Source organism: Colletotrichum karsti (genome assembly GCF_011947395.1).
Source record: "Colletotrichum karsti strain CkLH20 chromosome Unknown Scaffold29, whole genome shotgun sequence".
NCBI classification, from domain to species: domain Eukaryota; kingdom Fungi; phylum Ascomycota; class Sordariomycetes; order Glomerellales; family Glomerellaceae; genus Colletotrichum; species Colletotrichum karsti.
The window spans coordinates 475,054-493,379 of NW_024065929.1; the positions used below are offsets into that span (position 1 = coordinate 475,054).

At 53.7% G+C, this 18,326-nt stretch overlaps 5 protein-coding genes across 5 annotated transcripts; 2 read left to right on the forward strand and 3 right to left on the reverse strand.

The window, feature by feature from the left end:
* Positions 1–964: 964 nt before the first annotated feature.
* CkaCkLH20_08657 (uncharacterized protein) lies at positions 965–2,810 on the reverse strand (the record flags this gene model as incomplete). The annotated part of the gene is made up of 2 exons (XM_038891372.1): positions 965–1,909; positions 1,959–2,810. 2 exons carry the CDS (start codon positions 2,808–2,810, stop codon positions 965–967), a joined length of 1,797 nt encoding a protein of 598 aa, XP_038743384.1.
* Positions 2,811–3,388: 578 nt separating this feature from the next.
* CkaCkLH20_08658 (zinc-binding dehydrogenase) lies at positions 3,389–4,414 on the reverse strand (the record flags this gene model as incomplete). The annotated part of the gene is made up of 1 exon (XM_038891373.1): positions 3,389–4,414. The coding sequence occupies one exon, from the start codon at positions 4,412–4,414 to the stop codon at positions 3,389–3,391; it is 1,026 nt and encodes a 341-aa protein (XP_038743385.1).
* A 1,947-nt stretch (positions 4,415–6,361) lies between these two features.
* Positions 6,362–9,097, reverse strand: CkaCkLH20_08659 (uncharacterized protein; the record flags this gene model as incomplete). Its single annotated transcript, XM_038891374.1, has 9 exons — positions 6,362–6,412; positions 6,469–7,050; positions 7,108–7,290; positions 7,348–7,674; positions 7,733–7,989; positions 8,043–8,242; positions 8,300–8,571; positions 8,632–8,933; positions 8,992–9,097. The coding sequence occupies 9 exons, from the start codon at positions 9,095–9,097 to the stop codon at positions 6,362–6,364; spliced, it is 2,280 nt and encodes a 759-aa protein (XP_038743386.1).
* Positions 9,098–14,635: 5,538 nt separating this feature from the next.
* On the forward strand, positions 14,636–16,541 carry CkaCkLH20_08660 (siderophore iron transporter mirb; the record flags this gene model as incomplete). Its single annotated transcript, XM_038891375.1, has 3 exons — positions 14,636–14,838; positions 14,921–15,910; positions 15,971–16,541. 3 exons carry the CDS (start codon positions 14,636–14,638, stop codon positions 16,539–16,541), a joined length of 1,764 nt encoding a protein of 587 aa, XP_038743387.1.
* Positions 16,542–17,579: 1,038 nt separating this feature from the next.
* On the forward strand, positions 17,580–18,323 carry CkaCkLH20_08661 (aldehyde reductase; the record flags this gene model as incomplete). The annotated part of the gene is made up of 2 exons (XM_038891376.1): positions 17,580–17,832; positions 17,884–18,323. 2 exons carry the CDS (start codon positions 17,580–17,582, stop codon positions 18,321–18,323), a joined length of 693 nt encoding a protein of 230 aa, XP_038743388.1.
* Between the last annotated feature and the right edge of the window lie 3 nt (positions 18,324–18,326).

The window sequence follows — 18,326 nt, forward strand, 5'->3', positions numbered from 1 at the left end:
CGAGCTGCATCCCCGGTACCGCGAACCGACTCCGGCGAATGCTGATTGATCTCGTGTTGAATTACAACTAGGTGACTGTCAGAACCAGTATTAACGTACCGTTTGTGGCGTCGGCAGACCAGTGCTGGCTCTGCTCTCAAGCCACTAGTGTGAAAGGGATCCTCGGGCTGACTAGATGGCAGCATGGGGGTTATGGTCATGGCCCTCGGTTTTGAGGAAAGCTGAAAAGATTGCCATCGTAGACCGACTATCGAAGCTTGAATAACGTAACCTCTTCCATCAAATCGGGCACTTACCCCATGCTTGGCTATCGGATGCATGCATGGGTGATCGTCGCCAAGTCTGGGGGATGTAAGCTCCGGCACGCCGGGCGGAGATGTCAGATCGCCGGGAGGGCGCGGGGTAAGTAAATCTCGTATTGAGGCGACTAGTGCTATCGTCAAGAAATCAAGATCTTAATGTCTGTCTTGGAGTATGTCTCAGCTGGATCTTTCAGGACATTCGATATTTCACATGACTTGGCCGGCCAGTCATCAACTTAATACGAAGCTTTCTCGAGGTTGTCGATACCCCAAAGACATTTGATACGTGCTATCTGTCGTCACGAGAAGCTGGCGTGGATACTCCAACGGGGTGTCAGTCTCGGGTATTGACCGTTTGGTGGCAGCCTCCAACTTGCTCCGATGTGGGCTGGGATGACAACGAATTCTAGCGGTCAGGGTGGACCAATGGCGATGTCAATCACAGGTCTCGGATTTGACGTCCCGTAGGGCGGACGGCGAGACACGTTCCGGGCTTACTTGTGATCCCGATTGGAGTGTGGTTTCTCAAGCTCACTGTTGTTTTATTTCAGCTCTGTCTCGGATTCTAAGACGTGGCTTCCTCCCAGATTCCCATCTCATGCAAGTCTCTGCACCAACCTCTACTCTCTCGTTGGATATCTAGGTCGATAGCAAAGTCGGGATCACCATGAGATAAGCATCTCCGGAGACGGGCCCAACCCGGCCACCCTGATCCCCTTGGTCGACGGCAGGCAGTCGTCTCCATCCCAGGGATCACAATCGGGTTCACAAACCGTCCCATCCTCAGGAACAATCCCGTGCTCTAGATACTTCTGAATGATTTCCTTCGAACACTTGCTCCCAGTCTCTGCGGCGCAATGCCCGACAGACTCTTGAACCACCACAGTCGACCCCGGGTGCCGCGCGCTCATCTTGTACGCATTCCGCAACGGCGTCACGGGATCCAGCCTCGAGGACATGAACAGCAGCGGCGCCGCCGGCTTCCCCTCCACCACGGCCGGGTCGTGCTCGGGCGTCGAGAAGGGTCCCGTGTAGCGCCACTTCGGCCTGACGTCCCACCCCGTGCACGCGAATCGGATCTGCGACCAGTACCCGGCAAAGGTCGGAGACTGTTCGACGAGCTCCGAGACGTAGGCCCGGTAGTCTGCCATCGTCATGTTGGTTGCGTCTTCGGCGTCGCCGCAGAGGATGGCTTGCCCTCCGTCGCCGGTTGTGGAAGGCACTGGAAGGGTTGCGTTGGGGGCGAGGCAGACTCCATCGAGGGGAGGAATGTCTTCGGTCGCGTTTTCGAGGAGGCCGGTGTAGTTACCCTCGATCGCGGAATTGAGTCTTTCGGCGAGGGTCAGAAACTTCGTGAAAGGGTGATACATGGGTTGCTTGAAGGCGTCGATGACGTCGTAGCCGGTCAAGGTGCTGATGACCTTCCCTTTCACCGTGGAGTAGGGATCATTGTCCAAGCGCTTGGCGAGCGCGAGGACGCGCGAACGGATATCTTCCCACTTCTTGTCTTCCGATCGGTGAAGGGCGCATTTGGACCCAGACGTGAAGCATGTTTTGTAGAAATACTCGATGAGCTTCTCCGTGTCCTGAAGATTTGTCTTCCAGCCCTGGCGAAACGGTCAGCCTGTCGTTCAGTAACGGGGAGAAAACACCTACGCCAGCGACGTAGTCATCCGCGTCGACGATGCCGTCGACGATGATTCGACCGACGCGGCCCGGGAACATGGAGGCAAACGTGTTCCCGAGGAAGCTGCCGTATGAGAACCCCCAGTACAGCATTCTCAACGGCTCCTCGTCGCGAAACTGCATCGGCTTTTGTACGCCTCCGCCTCCGCCATCGACCCGAGCGATTGCCTCGTCATCCCGGAGCTCCTTGATCTTGTCCAGAATCGCAACCATGTCCCGCACGGTGGAAGCCGTAGTCGCAAAGGGGATGATCGAGCCGTTCACCGCGCCCTGCGAACATAACTTTCCGTACCCGTGAATCCTGGCCCACTGCCTCCTCAGTGCGTCCGGGCTGGCGTCCAGCGGCCCGATGGCCAGACGTTGGACCTTGTCAGTCCCCCTAGCCAACTGGTCTTCGAAGCATTCGGCCTTTGGCGAAGTGAATTGCACGCCTCTCGGGTCCCAACTGAGGATCTCATACTTCTTGCGATCGGTGTCGGCTGTGTCCTGGAAGATGTGGCCCTCGGATAGCATGAGTTGGATGCCGGAGCCGCCGGGGCCGCCGGGGTTTGCGAAGATGGTGCCGCCGAATGCCGGGTCCGAGTCGGGCACCTTGGCCGCGAGTTTGATGATGGCCAATGCGACCGTGTGCGGGTTGCCTTCATCGAGCCAGTCGAGAGGAACGATGAGACGCGTGCAATTGTATTCGTCGTAGCATGGGTGGTACTCGAGTTGATGTGTCGGTGTGATCGTGTCCCAGTCGAAGTCAGTCGGTTTATGCTTGCTCTTTGCGCTGGCGGTGCCAATGAGGCCCGCAAAGGCGAGGCGAGCGATCCAATTCATCGTCTCAGAACTGGATATGATTGACTGAGTGAAAGGCTCGATGAATTGATGGGCGAAGATGAAAAGTCGATGAGAAATCGATGAAAGTGCGACCGTAGATCCTCCACAGTATAGGCGAGGTTCAAGTCGGGGTCGGGCGGCAGCGGTAATGGCAATCGCCCCAGGTATGCCGCTCCTGCAAGCTTGATTTCAATCTGATCGATGGATGCCGTTACGGTGCCGGACCGCGGAATTGAGTTAAGATGAACGAAAATGAGGGGAATGGGTGAGAGAGGGAGAAAGATGACTGGAGAGAACTTTTGTTCTTGCTGCGTCAGCATTACAAGCAGCAAGAGTGCCCGATATGGCTGCGTCAAGGCAGGCATCATCTTACGAAGTGCAGGTACGCGTCCATGGCCACTAAGTAGGATCAGGAAGGCGATTAGAGTGAGAAAATACGTGTCTTATGATTGAGGTATCCATCATGCGTGCTAATAAGATCTGCTGCTATGTCTGCGAACGAATTCAATGCTAAAAATCGCCCATCATGAAATCAATCGTGAGGAACATGAAAACACCAAAATCATGGGTCATGATGCTCAGTGCTTCGCGTCACCGGAAACCCGAACGAGCAGGGATCCGACGCCCGTGCCGTTGGCCCACTGGCGATGCGCCTCTTGGATATCCTCAAGCTCCCAAACCTTCTTGATGGGCACCGTGATCTTCCCCTCCCCCAGCAGCTCAAACAACGCCTTCAAGTTGGGCTCAAACGTCGCGTCGTCGCGGGTGATGTAGTAGAACCACGTTCGCTTGGGACAGAACGGGACCATGCCGCGAGCCAGCAGCTTGACCGTGGGCATCACCGTAGACCGCGGCTGGGCGTTGTCGCTCAGCGAGTTCAGATTGCCCCCGTAGCCGACGAGGATGCCGGACTTGGAGAGGATCTTGAACGACTCATCCCAGCTCTCGAAGCCGAGCGGGTCAAAAACGGCATCGGCGCCGCCCATCTTCTTCATGGCCTCGATCCAGTCCTTGTTGGTGTACACGAACGGGTTGCCGCCCTCCGCCTGGACGGCCTTGTGGTTCCGCTCGGAGGCGGTGCCGTAGACCTCGGCGCCCTGCAGCTGGCACAGCTTCATCAGCGCGTAGCCCACCGCGCCGCTGACGCCGTGGACGAAGACGCGCTGGCCCTTGGTGACCTTGGCAGTCTCGAAGACCATGGCGTACGCCGTGCTCCAGTCGAGAATGAGGGCCGTCGCCTGCTGCAGGTCGAGTCCGTTGGGGACTCGGATGAGGTACTTCTCGGGGAGGTTGACCAGCTCGGCCTCGGCGTCGTACATGGTCATGCAGGCGACGGTGTCGCCGGGGTAGAACTTGGAGGCCCCCGGGCCGTTGGTCTTGACGGTGCCGACGAGACTGTAGCCGGGGGTCAGCGGGGCCGGTCTTTGCATCGGGTAGACGCCCTTGCGCATGTTGATGTCGGCGCCAGAGAAACCGGAGTAGATGGTTTCTACCTGGACATGGTTGGCGGGGGGAGCCGTGATGGCCTCTTGAACGATTTGGACTTTGGAGGCGTCGCCGAACTCGGTGATGAGGGCCTTGCGGATGGTGGTGTTGGTTGCCATGTTGATTGTGTTGGTTTTGGTGGTCGGGTAGCTTCAGAGGCTGTTTGGTCAGGTTTGCTGTGAATCTTATGCTGTGAAATGATGAACTGAGTGTTTGGTGAGTGTGATGAATCAAGTTCTCGGGATACTCGTCGCAAGAGCTCATCCTATATACTGATGCTTCTCTACTCTAGCAAGCTGAGCGGCGTCGTGATCGTCCATGCCATAAGACTTTCGCTCTCGCGATACAGCTCGACATGGCGAGCTAGCGTCTCAGAGAACGCCTCATAGGGCTTGATTGCGCCGAACGCATGGTCAGACATGGGCATAAGCTGAACGGTAAACGCCGCGCAAGCTTGATTTCACCTCGCAACGGAGCAACTGTCAAGATCGCCATGGGCGCTTGTCTGCATGGCGGCTGCGCCACGCTCATTTTGCAGAGGGAGCACTTGGAAGTACTACGTGCTACAGGGGACAATTGTGCCGATTTGCAGACGCTAAGAGATGACGGTGAGAAGCCAGTCCTGCGCCTCGCGTTCTGGCGGGAGGATTTTAGGCCGGCTCGCCTCGCGCTTGAGTCTCCCTTAACAATTTCGACTCGACCCTCCGACCCTCCTATGGCCCGAATGCAGCCAACTGTCTAAGCCACAGGGAGCCGGTGCAATGTTGGACCATCAGTGACGTCCCTGGAGCTCGCATGGGATCGATAGGCCTTCCACTGGCGTCGCGCTTGTCAACGGCAAGCTTTCTGAGAGCGGCCGCCAAACGGCGTCGATATTTGACCGTTCGATTTGTGGCGCGTCAGCAGGACGATCAAATGATTATGGAGGCTGGGTATTTCTCAGAATATTGCAACTTCCATGCGAGGTGTTACAATATTAATTTCTATCTGTTTGCACTGATCGCGACCTTTTACAGCTCAGGCGCTTTTACTCAGCAGGGCCTTTGCCACAGGAACATCAACACAAACTCACCGCTGCAATGCTATGATGTTGTTGCATAAATCCAACTCGGCCTTTGGAACTCCAATACCAAAAAGTCGAAGAAGATTTTCATATAACTACACATATACTTATCTGTTTGTAGTGGCAGAGAAAATGAAGAAAGCTAAACTGACAACTGGTATTCTAGCGAAAAAGTCTTGCGTGTTACGCGCCAAAAAGACCTCGATCACCAGTCTCACTAGAAAAACACAACACAAAAAGTCAAAAAAGAACGACAGAGGCAGGATTCGAACCTGCGCGGCCGAAGCCATACGCTTTCGAGGCGCACCTATTAGACCACTCTAGCACTCTGCCTTGATGTTGACGACTTTGCCAGTAGTGAAAGCCAAGAAGGGCAAGAGGCAGGTAGCCGAGGCAGGCACGCGCTTGGGGGGCTCTTTCCTCAAGAAAGCATCAATCAAAGGGGTTACTTCTGCTTTGTTTTCAGATCGTGTGCATGTCCCACGCCTTTTGAGAGTTTAGCTGGCCATAACGCGTTGTGGGGGCTGCGTTGACAGCAGTACTATAGCTTAGGGTATGACATCTAGAGATGCATGCGTGTGCGTGGGCTTGGCATAAGCTGAAGTGATGTGAGATTCTCTTGCATCTCTGTCAAACAAACCTTTCCTGACTTGTGAAGTTTGAGTACTCTTTTGCAATGAAGCATCTATGGGTATAAGCCTTCAGGCCATGATGGTCCAATGGAGGTACGGCAGCTTCGACTCGCTGCATCGTTAATCGGATGGCGACACCAAGGAATGTGGTTCAAATAAGAGCATCAAGTTATTTCTTAGTGGTAGACTTGATATTAAGGGATTAAGATAAGTAAATAAGTGATATCGCGGATGCAGTAGACCATCACCAGCAGGAGCTTCAACCTCAGGAGTTCGCTTGCAGCGCTTCCAACCTCTCCAGTATTAGCCGTGACCACTGCTGCCCAATGAATCCCCCAAACCTTGAGTGCCAAAAGCGCAGTTTATCGGGCTTACTTGGTATCTCTCTTCAAGTAAGTGCAGCTTTTCCAATCACAAGTGTTCTAAGTCACGTCGTCAGCATATCGTCCAGTCATCTGGCAGTAGGGTCACCTCTCACCTTGTAGACGTCCGTTCCCCACCATTTGAACTGCTTCGACGCACCCGTATAGAACAAGGCAAAGAAGATGACAATACCAGCAATGGCCACAGAGCAGTCCAGGGCAGAGCTTAGCACGAAGTTGTACCTTCTCCACCAATCTCTCTGTCTCCTCTTGATCAACAGCCCGAAGATGAGACCTACAATCGCCCAGCTGCCGTAGTTGGTACCCGATGCCGGGGGAATGTAGTTGAGAGCACCAAGGAAGAGTGGCACATGGACCTTCTTCAGCCATGTCGCGCTGGGGAAGACCTTCTTCCGGAGCAAGTACACGATCACCGGCAGGACCGCTCCCACGAGGAAGAACCAGAGCAGGTTACGGTACATTGCCCCCTCAGCGAAGAAGCGACGCGGACCCAGAGCACCCCATACCATGCTGGTGTTGAAGTGAGTGCGAGAGAAGGGGCAGGTGAACCCGTTTGGCGCATCGGTCGTGCAGATGTCGGGGATGTGGTTGAGGGCCCAGTTGAGCACGGAGACTTGGCCGAGACTGCCGATGACGAGACCAACTGCTTGAACGGGGAAGAGCTTCCGCGGCGGTATCTACGCAGTTTGTTAGAGTTGCGACGGAAAAAAGGCTGATGCATCTGGGATCCTCACGTTGCAGTAGATCCCGAGCTTGAGGTCCTGGGCGAATGCCAATCCCTTGATGCCGGAGATGTATCCCAGGTTAAAGAACCAGATATTGGCGAGCACCTTCCCCTCCCAGATGTACCCTGCGACGATGCGGCAGAAGATGTCGATCTGAATCTTCATGTTGGTGGTGGCATATACCCAAGCGAGCTACAACATTCCTGTCAGCACGGCTCAGGGTTGAAGACGAGGTTCATGTCGACTTACCGGGACGAAGAAAGCCGAGGACACCACAAATGCGAGAATGACTCCGTACCAGTGAAGCTGGACCGGGTAGAACTCGCATGCAAACATGCCCAAACCCAACGCGAGAAGAGTCGCGATCCAGTACCACCACATGGGCACTGTAGGGTAAAGTGGCTGCGGGTTGGCTCGAGGCACGACCTTGCGGCCGAAGAGGGCCGGCAACTGAGAACTTCGGAATGCGGCGGCGATGCTGCGACGCTTTTCGAGGAACAGCCACACGAAGAGAGAAGCAATCGTGGCGAAGCAGAGGCCGAAGGTGTTTAGAGCATATGTGACTGGCAGGTAAATCTGAACGGCACAAACGTCAGTGGAAGTGTCGAAAGCGATATGGACTTGTTCCTCTTACATCGGAGTAGGCATCGTACTTGGTGCTGTTGAACGTGAAGCCGTGTTTCTTGTCAATGACCCTGGATACGTTGTACGTCTTCCCCATCTTATCGAAGATGGAGTTGCTCTGGATCGGATAGTACGCAGACTCCCAGGTGTTCGAGTAGTACAGGGCCGGAGAGATGACGTAGATCCAGAAGACGAGAGACGCAAGGACGTTCAAGATGGCCCAGGTAGGCACGACCAGAGGAGATCCAATGTAAGCAATTTGACTCCCTGTGACAAGTCAGCCCGTTGATCGACTCCGGTATTGATCTAATGCAACCTACAGTCAAAGGTAAAAGGCAGTAGGCCTATCCCGCTCTTCATCCCGAACACCTGGTTCACGACTGCGTTGCTGGGGGCAATCCAGCAAACCCACGTGAAGTATCCGAGCGCCGGGAAGATGAAGTCGGGGAACCAATACCAACAGAAGGATGCGATGAATGCGAGCATGAAGAACTTGTACCTCGAGGCCGTCCACTTGGTCCTGTTGAAGACTTCGTGTCAGCTTGAGAAACTCCATTGCGATGGCTGGTCAACTCACTCAGACTGGTCCTCCTTTCTACCCGCATGCAAGGCGGCGTTCAGAGCTGTGTTTCCGAGCACACCTGGCCACAACAGACCAGCAGGCTCGACCACCAAGGAACGGCATAGACCGGCCAAAGCGAAGCCGAATATGATTGTCGCAAGCGTCATAGTCAGCTCAAAGCCCCATCCTGCTTCCAAGCCATAGAAAACTCGTTGTTCGGTCAGCACATCGGCGCTCAGTCTGGTGAGGAAGCTGAGGTTGGCCATGATGTAGATGAGGATGTTTTCCTGGGAGACAACATCGTCAGCATGAAGCTATTCGGAAGCTTGGCTCTGGAAGGGATGAACCTTGTAGTTGAAAGGGCCCGGGTTCAGACTGTAGCGGTGTCCCTTGACGGAAAACCCCCAATCCGGAATCACAAACTCCCAAGCTTTACCGACGGGGTATGCCAAGAACTGGATGGCCGACTGAGAGAGGCTGATCGACGGGAACCGGAACGTGTAGAGGGTGTTGACACCGCTACCCAAGAGACAGAAGCCGATGCCGATCAACCACATCCGTATGGTGAGGCATGGCAAGGAAGGATCGTCAGGTCTGAGACCGACGCCGGCCGCGTAGAGAACATCTCGGCTCGGAGCGCTCGATTCGTCTGATATTAGTGGTTGTCAGAACATAAACTCGATATGAACTCAAGGGCACTAGCTTACCGGAAGAGCGCTTGGCCTCCTCAATGGAGTTTGTCGGGCTCACCGGCCGAGTCTCATCGACCGCAGGCACGTTGCCGCCCTTTCGATTGCCCTCGAGGCTTGCCATAGTCGTTGTCTGAGAAAGGCAAAAAGTCACACGATCAAACTCAGAGATCAGATAAGATCAGATTAGATGAACAGGCAGGATATTATCAGAGTTTTATCCCCCAAGCCCGTCCTGCGATGATCCCGGCGGACTCCCCGTGTAAGTCGGCACCACGGCCCAAATCCTCACCAAGACCCACCATTCCCGGAGTCACGGCACCGCAGATTGTCGTAAGCTCATGGATCCGTCCGTCTTTTGTACGAGGGTTCTGAGTCGATGTTCGGTCGAGGCGACACGGAAAAATGCCCGATCACGAGAGACCGCTGCCAACCACGACCAACCACAGACCGGCATCTCAACCACAGCTCCGGAATTCCATCCGTGTGCACTGCATATCGCGATGTCGCGTTCCGCGGGACAGCAATACTAGGACCATATAAGGTTAAAGGAGAGCCAAGACGGCACGCGGGAAGGGTCTTGTATGCAGCACGGGCCGAGGAGCGCGGAGGAAATAACCTCATGATGCGACGGCGTCCCACCGAGAGATCTTTTCAACCACTCACTGTCGAGCGCGTCAGGAAAAGGCTTGCCGATTATCAAGATACCGGCTATTTGTTCCGAATGAGGCTCGGCGTGAAAAATCTCGAGCCAAAAGTCCCCTAACCGACATCGCGCATATATGATCTGAGGTTATTCACAGCCACTGGTTCTGTGCGGCACGGCAGAGGCTTTGGCGGCACAGTCCCCGCGCAGGGCGTCTCGGTTCGCCCGACAGCTATACGACGCGCAACGCAAACTCTTGGTTTGTGGGGATTGTGACTGCTCTATCATACAAAAGGTCATTTAGTCAGGTTCACCAAGCGGTATAAGTTTGGTCGGTTCCGCCGTCGTCTTTGGTCTCATTGATCCAGTAACTTGCATGCAGACGGCGATACATTTCATCCGGCAGAAAAAGCAGAAAGCTGCAACGACACGGAGTGCCCACAAGCCTAAGCGAACACTTCGGAATGGTTGCGAGAGTTCAAAATGGTCTCTGACAAGCCACTCATGGCCACTCGCTGACCACCCGGTTGATGGCTGCCTCGATTTTGACTGGACCAACACGAGCCGACGACTCACGATTCACGACTCACGACTCACGCACGACAAGAGGATGCGCCAGTCTCGAAGAGGGATGGAGAAAGAGAGTGGAAAAGAAGGAAGAAAAGATGGGCGGAACGAGGCCTTACCCTGCCATCCTTCCCGAATGAACCCCGAAGATCCCGCCATGATCCGGTTTAACCCGGGCCAAGTTCTCGGCCTCCTTGGACCTCGCCAAGCTCGCCTATGCCGTATTGGGGCCCCGATTTCCGCTGCTCCTCCAGCTCAATATCCGATGCGTCCTCTCGCAGAGTGACAGCTGCGCTCCGCTCCCGCGTGTCAAAACTGTGGCCGTGGCCGCATCTTGGGTATCCCCCTCATTCCGCACGCCTGGTAATAATCGGGACCTGCAGATGGTGTCAGTGGGCGAACCGTGGGTTTTCAATATTTCGTCTTATGTTTTTTCAGCTTCTTTTTTTGGGACCTTTGCAGCCCTACAGACCCTCTGCAGGTCCCGTTGTCTTTCTTAGGCCCATCTCCGTTGTCACGAAGAGCTGGGTTTCTTGGCTACGATGACAGGTTTTGGAAGTCTTGGAAAAACCAAAACCGGCTTCAAGCAAGTGCGTTCACGTGCAATTGCGAGTGCTTTTTAATGCTCTTGGCTGCTTGTTGGGCTATGCTCCTGGCAACTCAATACAGAAAGTAATAGTCAGAGTGTGTTGCGGCCGGGCCAAAATATCGGGCCAGCGTGCCAACTTCAGTTATGCAACCAACTTAGATTTTGTTTCTGTTTTTGTATTCATTTCCAATCTATACTTCCTACTGTCTGGTTGCCAAGTTGAAGCCAAGGAATTACATAGTCAGACAGTTGAGTCGATGATTAATGATCTGGCCGATATCGGACATCTCGTGATGCCTTCAGGGGTAGGACTGGGCGAGACTTCAATCTGAGCAATCTGTTTTGACTTCCATGAATCGAGAACATATATGCCAGCTAGGTTTTGGTCAAGTCAATTCAGACACTGTTGTTTCAACACGCGGTCGCCTTTAAAGCGAATTGTTTCATTAAGTCTGAGGGTTGATATCTTGTATCATTTGGTGGAAGCTCTGGCATAGTCAATGTCCTTAGTGTGCAAAAGTATCTCTCAGCGAACTGAATATCGCCTTCGCAACCTCATTTGGCCGTGTCTTGACTGAAGATTCTCCATCACGACCCAAGGCATTTGACTCAGAAAAAGGGGTTAGCTAGTAGCTCGGTGACCGAGGTGTTGCCATAAAACCGAACGGATCATCGTCACCAACGGTTTTTCCCCCTTTCATGTTTGAAGAAGTCACGATGAGGCGTTTGTACTTTACATCTATCTCTTTACATCTATCCCTCTGATACTTTGCCATTCTTTAAATATCAAACCAAAAACGCCAGTCATGATTATTTTCTCATCCTAATCTTCACTCCGCCAGCAATCATAATGACACCAGTTTCCGTCCCCAAGTGGAATCATACAAGCAAAATGATGAGCGCGAATCATAGCGGCCATGCAATTTCATGCGAGATTCCATGACTAGGAGTATAAATATTTTGAAAATGCAAAGTAGCTAGGACAAGTTGGACAACTCCATATTGCCGTCATTAGACATTGTATGCCACCTCGCTCGAAGAGACGAGAGACTAGCTGCAACCGCTGTCTTGCAACGAGAGCAATCTCCATGCAAATAAAGCTGCACTCGGCTGAGAAAGACACGCCCAGCATGACGAGAGTCACGTAGCGTCAGCACTCAAGGCGGCACTATCGACGGCTCGCGAAAGCAATTATTCTAGCTCGTCGAGACCAAGTCCTGTCGGCGGAGCAAAAGCGGGATTGCCGCGTGGCCAGGAAGCCCTCTGCGCATAGAGTCGTCATTTCTCCAGTCATCATGAAACCGCAAAATCAATACTTGATATACCAAGTAGTGTCAACGCAACGAAGAGCGGCTCGCTGGTTATTTTCAGTAACATGAGCCGTTGCAACTTGATGCGTGGTTGTCGAAACCGCAGAAAGACCGCGATTTCCGTTCGAAAAAACGCAGCCCTGCTAAGTGGCCGTTGTCGACTCCCAAAACCTCAGCGATCGGCGTGGCGTTGCAAATTCGCGCTTTCGTGAAGGGGAGCTTTAGCCGGCTCGCAGGACGGGGCTTTCCGCCAGTTCTGCTGGTGTCGTTTCGACCGTTGAAGCCTGGTCAGTGTCAGTAGAGAGTTGATGGAGGGAAAACTGCGTGTTGTGAGGCAACTCATAGTTGAGAAGCATCTTTTTCAGCATCGAGTAGGCGCATGTTTGCAATGATTGTGTTGCGAAGCATTCGTATTCGTTGTGTGGGCGTTTGCATCTTTTGATGGCCCTGACTCGGTGGTCTCGTGAAGACTTGCCCTCGGAATACTCGTGATAAAACCGATATTCCAACGGCGCTTCATGTTACCTCCGGTCCAGTCATATCGAAGGTTAAGAGTCGCGATCGCGTTGAGCGGTTGTGGCAAAGACATTTTCCTCCAAGGGGGGCGGAATGTCTTGACGCGCACATTTCGTCCGCCTGCTTCCCTGCCTGCTGCTGGCATACGGAGTCCGACCCAGTCGGCTTAGTTTTCCAATTCCAGTAACCAACGAGTTGGTGGTCGGTCTCGTTGGTTTCGTTGCCAGGGAATATTGGTCCAGAACCCACCACGCTCACCTAGAAAAGCTGACAAGACCTGTTGTCGGCCAGTGAGCGTTTGGATAATTCTCTTAGTCGGGAGTTGTCACCCCCTGTTTGGCTCTTCGCATTAACGGCCGATAGACTCAATGTCGCTTGTTGTCCGTAACTAACAGGAGTCCATCGTGGGGGCTGTGATCGGACTTGTTGCGACGACGCTTCTGACACATAAAAAAAGCATCGTTTGATTGAAGGAAGCCTTCGAAATGGCTCACGCCGAAATAGCCACACCAGAGAAGAACCAACGAGCCACGTCAGCCGGCCTCTCTGCCCACCATCAGTATTCTATGACTCGGGATGCGGGTGGCACAGCAAGTTGGAGAAGAAGGCCACCTCCATTTGAGCAGGTTCTCCTCCGCAATCGTGCGCGCGGCGACTCCAGCGTCGGCCATAGGATGGCACCGGCGGTCTGATAAAGCCTCGGGAGACCCAAAAGTTGGTCGCGATCCTCCGAAGCCAAGCACCCGGATCAAGACACCAGCAGATCAGCGCATGGTCCATGATGGCCTGGTTTCGCCGCCGTCAGTCCAGAATGCCAATCCTTTACCCAGAGCAGAGACGGGCGGGAGGCAAAAAGGTGAGACTGCCTCCAATTCTTTGCTATGTCTCGATCCCACTTGCCGCCATGTGCGTCCCGGTCTGCATGGGTAACGTTGACTTTCCTGCTCGCGGGTATCGGCAGCCATTGGTCGACGGAGACGTGACAGGCTAATTTCTGCAAGGATCCATGTCGGTGTCACCAGAACTTGCGCCGGTGGGCTTGCAGAACAGATCGTTCATGGATAATAAGCCCGCTCGAGTGGGGGTTTGGCTTAGCTTACGGGTATGTGGGAGACTGTTCCTTGCCATTTCACCCATGCTACCGGCGATGCTCCCTGCAGCCAATGTGTTGAGGGAAAAAAAACTTCCTTCGCTAGCTTTTTCTAGGGGCCCGTCGAAGAAACCGACGATGGACTGGCTCCGAGCATGACCTGTCTGTCTGTCTTGGCTGGGCACATGTGAAGCTCAGCTCGATATCTACGACAGGTCTACATGCGTCCTTGGGTTGCAACGAAGAGACACGCATGCAGAGAAGCCAGCGAGGAACAGACTTTGATGAGAAGTGACCAGGATCGAACAGACAACATCCTCGCTTCTACCCCACTTCGTCGACAGTCCACGGCCCGACCAGAGGGCAACATGGAGACTTGGTGCGTGGGTGCCCCCCGAATCTCCTTCATCCCCCTTCACGCCACTTTATTCCTCAGAGTTTTGTCCAGGGATGTGCCAATGCATTGGCTGATCTTTTCACCTTCGGGTATGAACGGTTGGTCTATTAGCTAGGCATTCCCGTGTTGGAGGGTCCAGCCTGTACGCGGCCCTCCGACCTGAGCTGTCGCCGGCCTGGAAGATCCCACAACGCTAGCACGAACCCAAACATACCTCCGATGGTTCTGGTAATCTGATTCGTCTCTTGGCATCTAATCTGATCATCTGATAAAGGAAAAGATTGGGCGACATCGGCTTGGAGCTTCTGGGTTGGATTTTCACCGGCTCTTGGCAGGGCCCTTTTCCAATATAGAAGGGCAAAGACAGCCCCCGTCTTTTGGCGATCTGGATTTTCTCCCTTCCTCTTGGTTCTTCAAGCAAGGTCAAACAGGCATCCTTAGCCTTCGATAATCCATTCCTTCTTGCCCAGAGCCCTTCAATACCCAACTCAACGCAACCCGTTGAGTCCAGAGGTTCCTAGTCGCACCGCGACGATAATCCCCCAAAATGTCGACCACCATTGAGACCGGCGCCAAGCGCCAGGACACCGGTTCCGACATCGAGAAGACCCAGCCTTACAACAATGGCGTCCAAGAGGTCAGCCAGAGCGGCCACGAGTCCGACAGCGACAACTTCCAAGATGGTGTCACCCGAGTCAGAGCCATCACTTCCATCATGACCAAGAAGACCATGATTAGCATGTTTGTCCTGTGAGTGCTCTCGATTTACCCCGCGCCCCAGACTTTGCCAGCTCTGGCGTCGCCGATACGACAAGTTGCTGATGGACGACAGGCTCTACGTCGTCTCCTTCGCCGATCTCCTCATGCAATCGATCCAGACCAATCTGAGTGCCTTCGTCACATCATCCTTCCAAAAGCACGGTCTCCTCGCCATCGTCAGCATTTTCGCCAACATCCTGTCCGGCTGCTGCCATCTCCCGATTGCCAAAATCATGGATATCTGGGGCCGTACCGAGGCCTTCCTCGTCATGACCATGTGCTCCGTTATCGGTATCATGATGAAGGCCGTCTGCCAGAACATGGAGACTTACGTCGCGGCGCACACCATCTACTACGTCGGTCACTTCGGCATGATGTTCGTCATCGACATCATGCTGGCTGATCTGACCTCGCTCAAGAACCGTATGATCATGTTCGGCATCAACGGTACCCCGAACGTCATCGTCGTCTTCGCCGGTCCCAGGATCGCCGACCTGTTCTACACCAACCTCAACTTCCGCTGGGCTTTCGGTGCCTTTGCCATCATCATGCTTGGCGTCTGCTTGCCCTCCGCCGGTATCATGTTCTGGAACCAGCGCAAGGCCGAGAAGGCTGGCATGCTCCAGAAGCTCAAGTCCGACCGCACACACTTGCAGGGCTTCATTCACTACATGATCCAATTCGACTTTGTCGGCATCATTCTCATCGTTGCCGCCTTCGCCCTCATCATGCTCCCCTTCAGCATCGTGGTCTACGCTGCTCACGGCTGGAAGTCCGCGCACATTATCGCCATGGAGGTTGTCGGTGTCATCTGCATCCCTCTCTTCGTCTGCTGGGAGAAGTACCTTGCCCCCGTCACCTTCATTCCGTACAAGTACCTGGCCAACAGGAACCTCGTTGGTGCTGGCTTGCTCTACGGCCTGATGTTCGTCTCCATCTTCTGCTGGGACACCTACTACCAGTCGTACCTCCTGGTCGTCCACAGACTGAACATCACCCACGCCGGTTACGTTCTTAACTGCTTCTCTCTGGCTTCTTCCTTCTTCGGCCCCCTCTTCGGATAGTAAGTACCCAGCGATCTGCGCCGCTATGTTTAACAACTTCTAACGTAAAATTCTTCCAGCATCATCCGTGTTACCGGAGACTTCAAGTACACTGCCATTGCGGGTATTCCCTTCATGCTCCTGGGTACCGCTCTCTTGGTCCCTTACCGAACTCCCTCTACCAACGTCGGTGTCCTCGTCGTCCTCCAGCTCCTCAACGGTATCGGCACCGGTATCTTCTCTGCTTGCGGTCAGATCGCCGTCATGTCTGCCGTCACTCACCAGGAGATTGCCGTCGCGATGGCTATCTACACTCTGTTCGGCTCCATCGGTTCCACCGTTGGTTTCACCATCGCCGGTGGCCTGTGGAACAACATCCTGCCTTCTGAGCTCACCAAGAGACTCCCCGAGGGCTCCAAGAACCTGACCTCTACCATCTTCGGTGACATCGAGGTCCAGCTGTCCTACGCCGACGGCGACCCGATCCGCGACGCCATTGTCGGCGCCTACGCTCACGTCCAGCACATGATGGTCATCTGCGGTGCTTGCTTCGTTCCCCTCTGCGTTGTTTCTATCCTCATCTGGAAGCGCATCAACCTCAAGAAGCTTGAGGCCGAGAAGGGCACCCAGACCAAGGGCAACGTTTGGTAGATGTTTTCTATCGTCTTAATCCCGCAGGTCTGCTCAGGCTCTCTTGAACATGGCTGCGGGCTGCATTATTATACCCGCCAGTGAAGCGCCGCCGGTTACTATCTCGACCGTGTGCGCGTGGATCTGTTAAATGAAGCCGCTTTCCATTTCGGTTGGACTCAATATGTGTACTTAATCCCGGGAGGGCTTATCCCTAGGAGGAAACCCCTGACAAGTAATACTCTTCACATACAATCCCTACAAAAGTTTTGATCAAGTTACTCTATTGCCCTTTGGGCTATTCTGAAATGTTCCAATGATGTTCTCGGTGAACTCTGCTGACCAATTCGCCGATTCCTCCGCTGCACGCGGGATTGGGTCTCTCGGGTCCGAATATGTATACAAGGCAGTCCGCACCAGCTTACGAATAATAATCCGCTTTTCGAGAAGGATTCCGACGCCTGCTAACATGTATGCGGACTTTATTTGTTACTGTATTCGGTAATCTTGCCTGTCCCGACCAGTCTGGTCTGAAGACTGCTGCGGTGTTTTTCGGACGAGATGAATAATCACAAGCTGCGGCACGGGTCGCTGCGCCGTCCCGATGCTCAAGTCCGATACCTTCCCGTCGCCCAAAATAGTACGGCGCGGATTTTATAGCGAATCAGATAAACAAGAAGACAATTCTTTGCCTGAAAAGGCATACTATGGTACGAAAATGTCCGCCTATGCACGTTGCAATTAGTTCCCCAATGGAGACAACAGTATGGCGTGCATCCTCTCGGACTGGAAGGTTTCCTGTATCGGGGCAGCAATGTGTAAGCGGCTTTCGCAGCAAAACAACCTCCATCTGAATTGTTGAACAGAAACTCAGAGAAATTCGGATGATTTTTGTCGTCATGAAACAGGGTCATCTTTTTGATAAAAAGGCTACTTGCTGTCGACTACAAAACTCGTTCTTAACAATACCAATCCAGCAGAACTGAATAGTCTCAGACATCATTCTTATTGCACCACACTGCCGCATCAAAGCAATCCCAACTCCTTATCATCATCATCATGGCTTCTATCCAGAACCCGGCCATTCCTAAGGGATCAACCGTCCTCGTCACAGGCGTCAACGGCTTCATCGGATCCCACGTGGCCGATCAGTTCGTCCAACAGGGATACGTCGTCCGCGGGACCGTCCGAAATATCGAGAAGAACGCCTGGCTCAGCAACTACTTCGACAAGACATATGGCAAGGACAAACTCACCTTATTCTCAGTTCCTGACATGACTGCCGACAATGCTTACGACGAAGCTGCCAAAGGTGAGCGATTGCGATGACTCCATCAAGATCCGCAATTCTAACAAGCACCAGGTGTCTCGGCGATTGTCCATGTCGCTTCCGTGCTCAGCTTTGATCCCGATGCAAGCAAAGTCGTCCCAACCGCAGTGAAAAGCACTGAAGTCGCTATCAAGGCAGCCTACAAGCAGCCGACCGTCAAGCGCTTCGTTCTCACGTCGTCTTCGGCAGCGGCCATCCCCAGCGGAGGTCTTCAGGAGAAGCTTGAGGAGGGGCAAAGCCCCGTCATCACGGAAGAGTCTTGGAACTCCAAAGCCGTGGAGTTGGCTTGGGGACCTGCTCCTTGGGGTCCCGAGCAGGGTGGGATCGTCTATTCGGCCAGCAAGGTCGAGCAAGAGCGGTTGATCTGGAAGTATCACCAAGAGAACCAGTCGCAGCGGCCCGACATGGTTGTAAATGCCGGCAAGTATTTTTTCGCGGCTGGTCTACCTGTCTTTCATGTGTTTGGTTTCTAATAG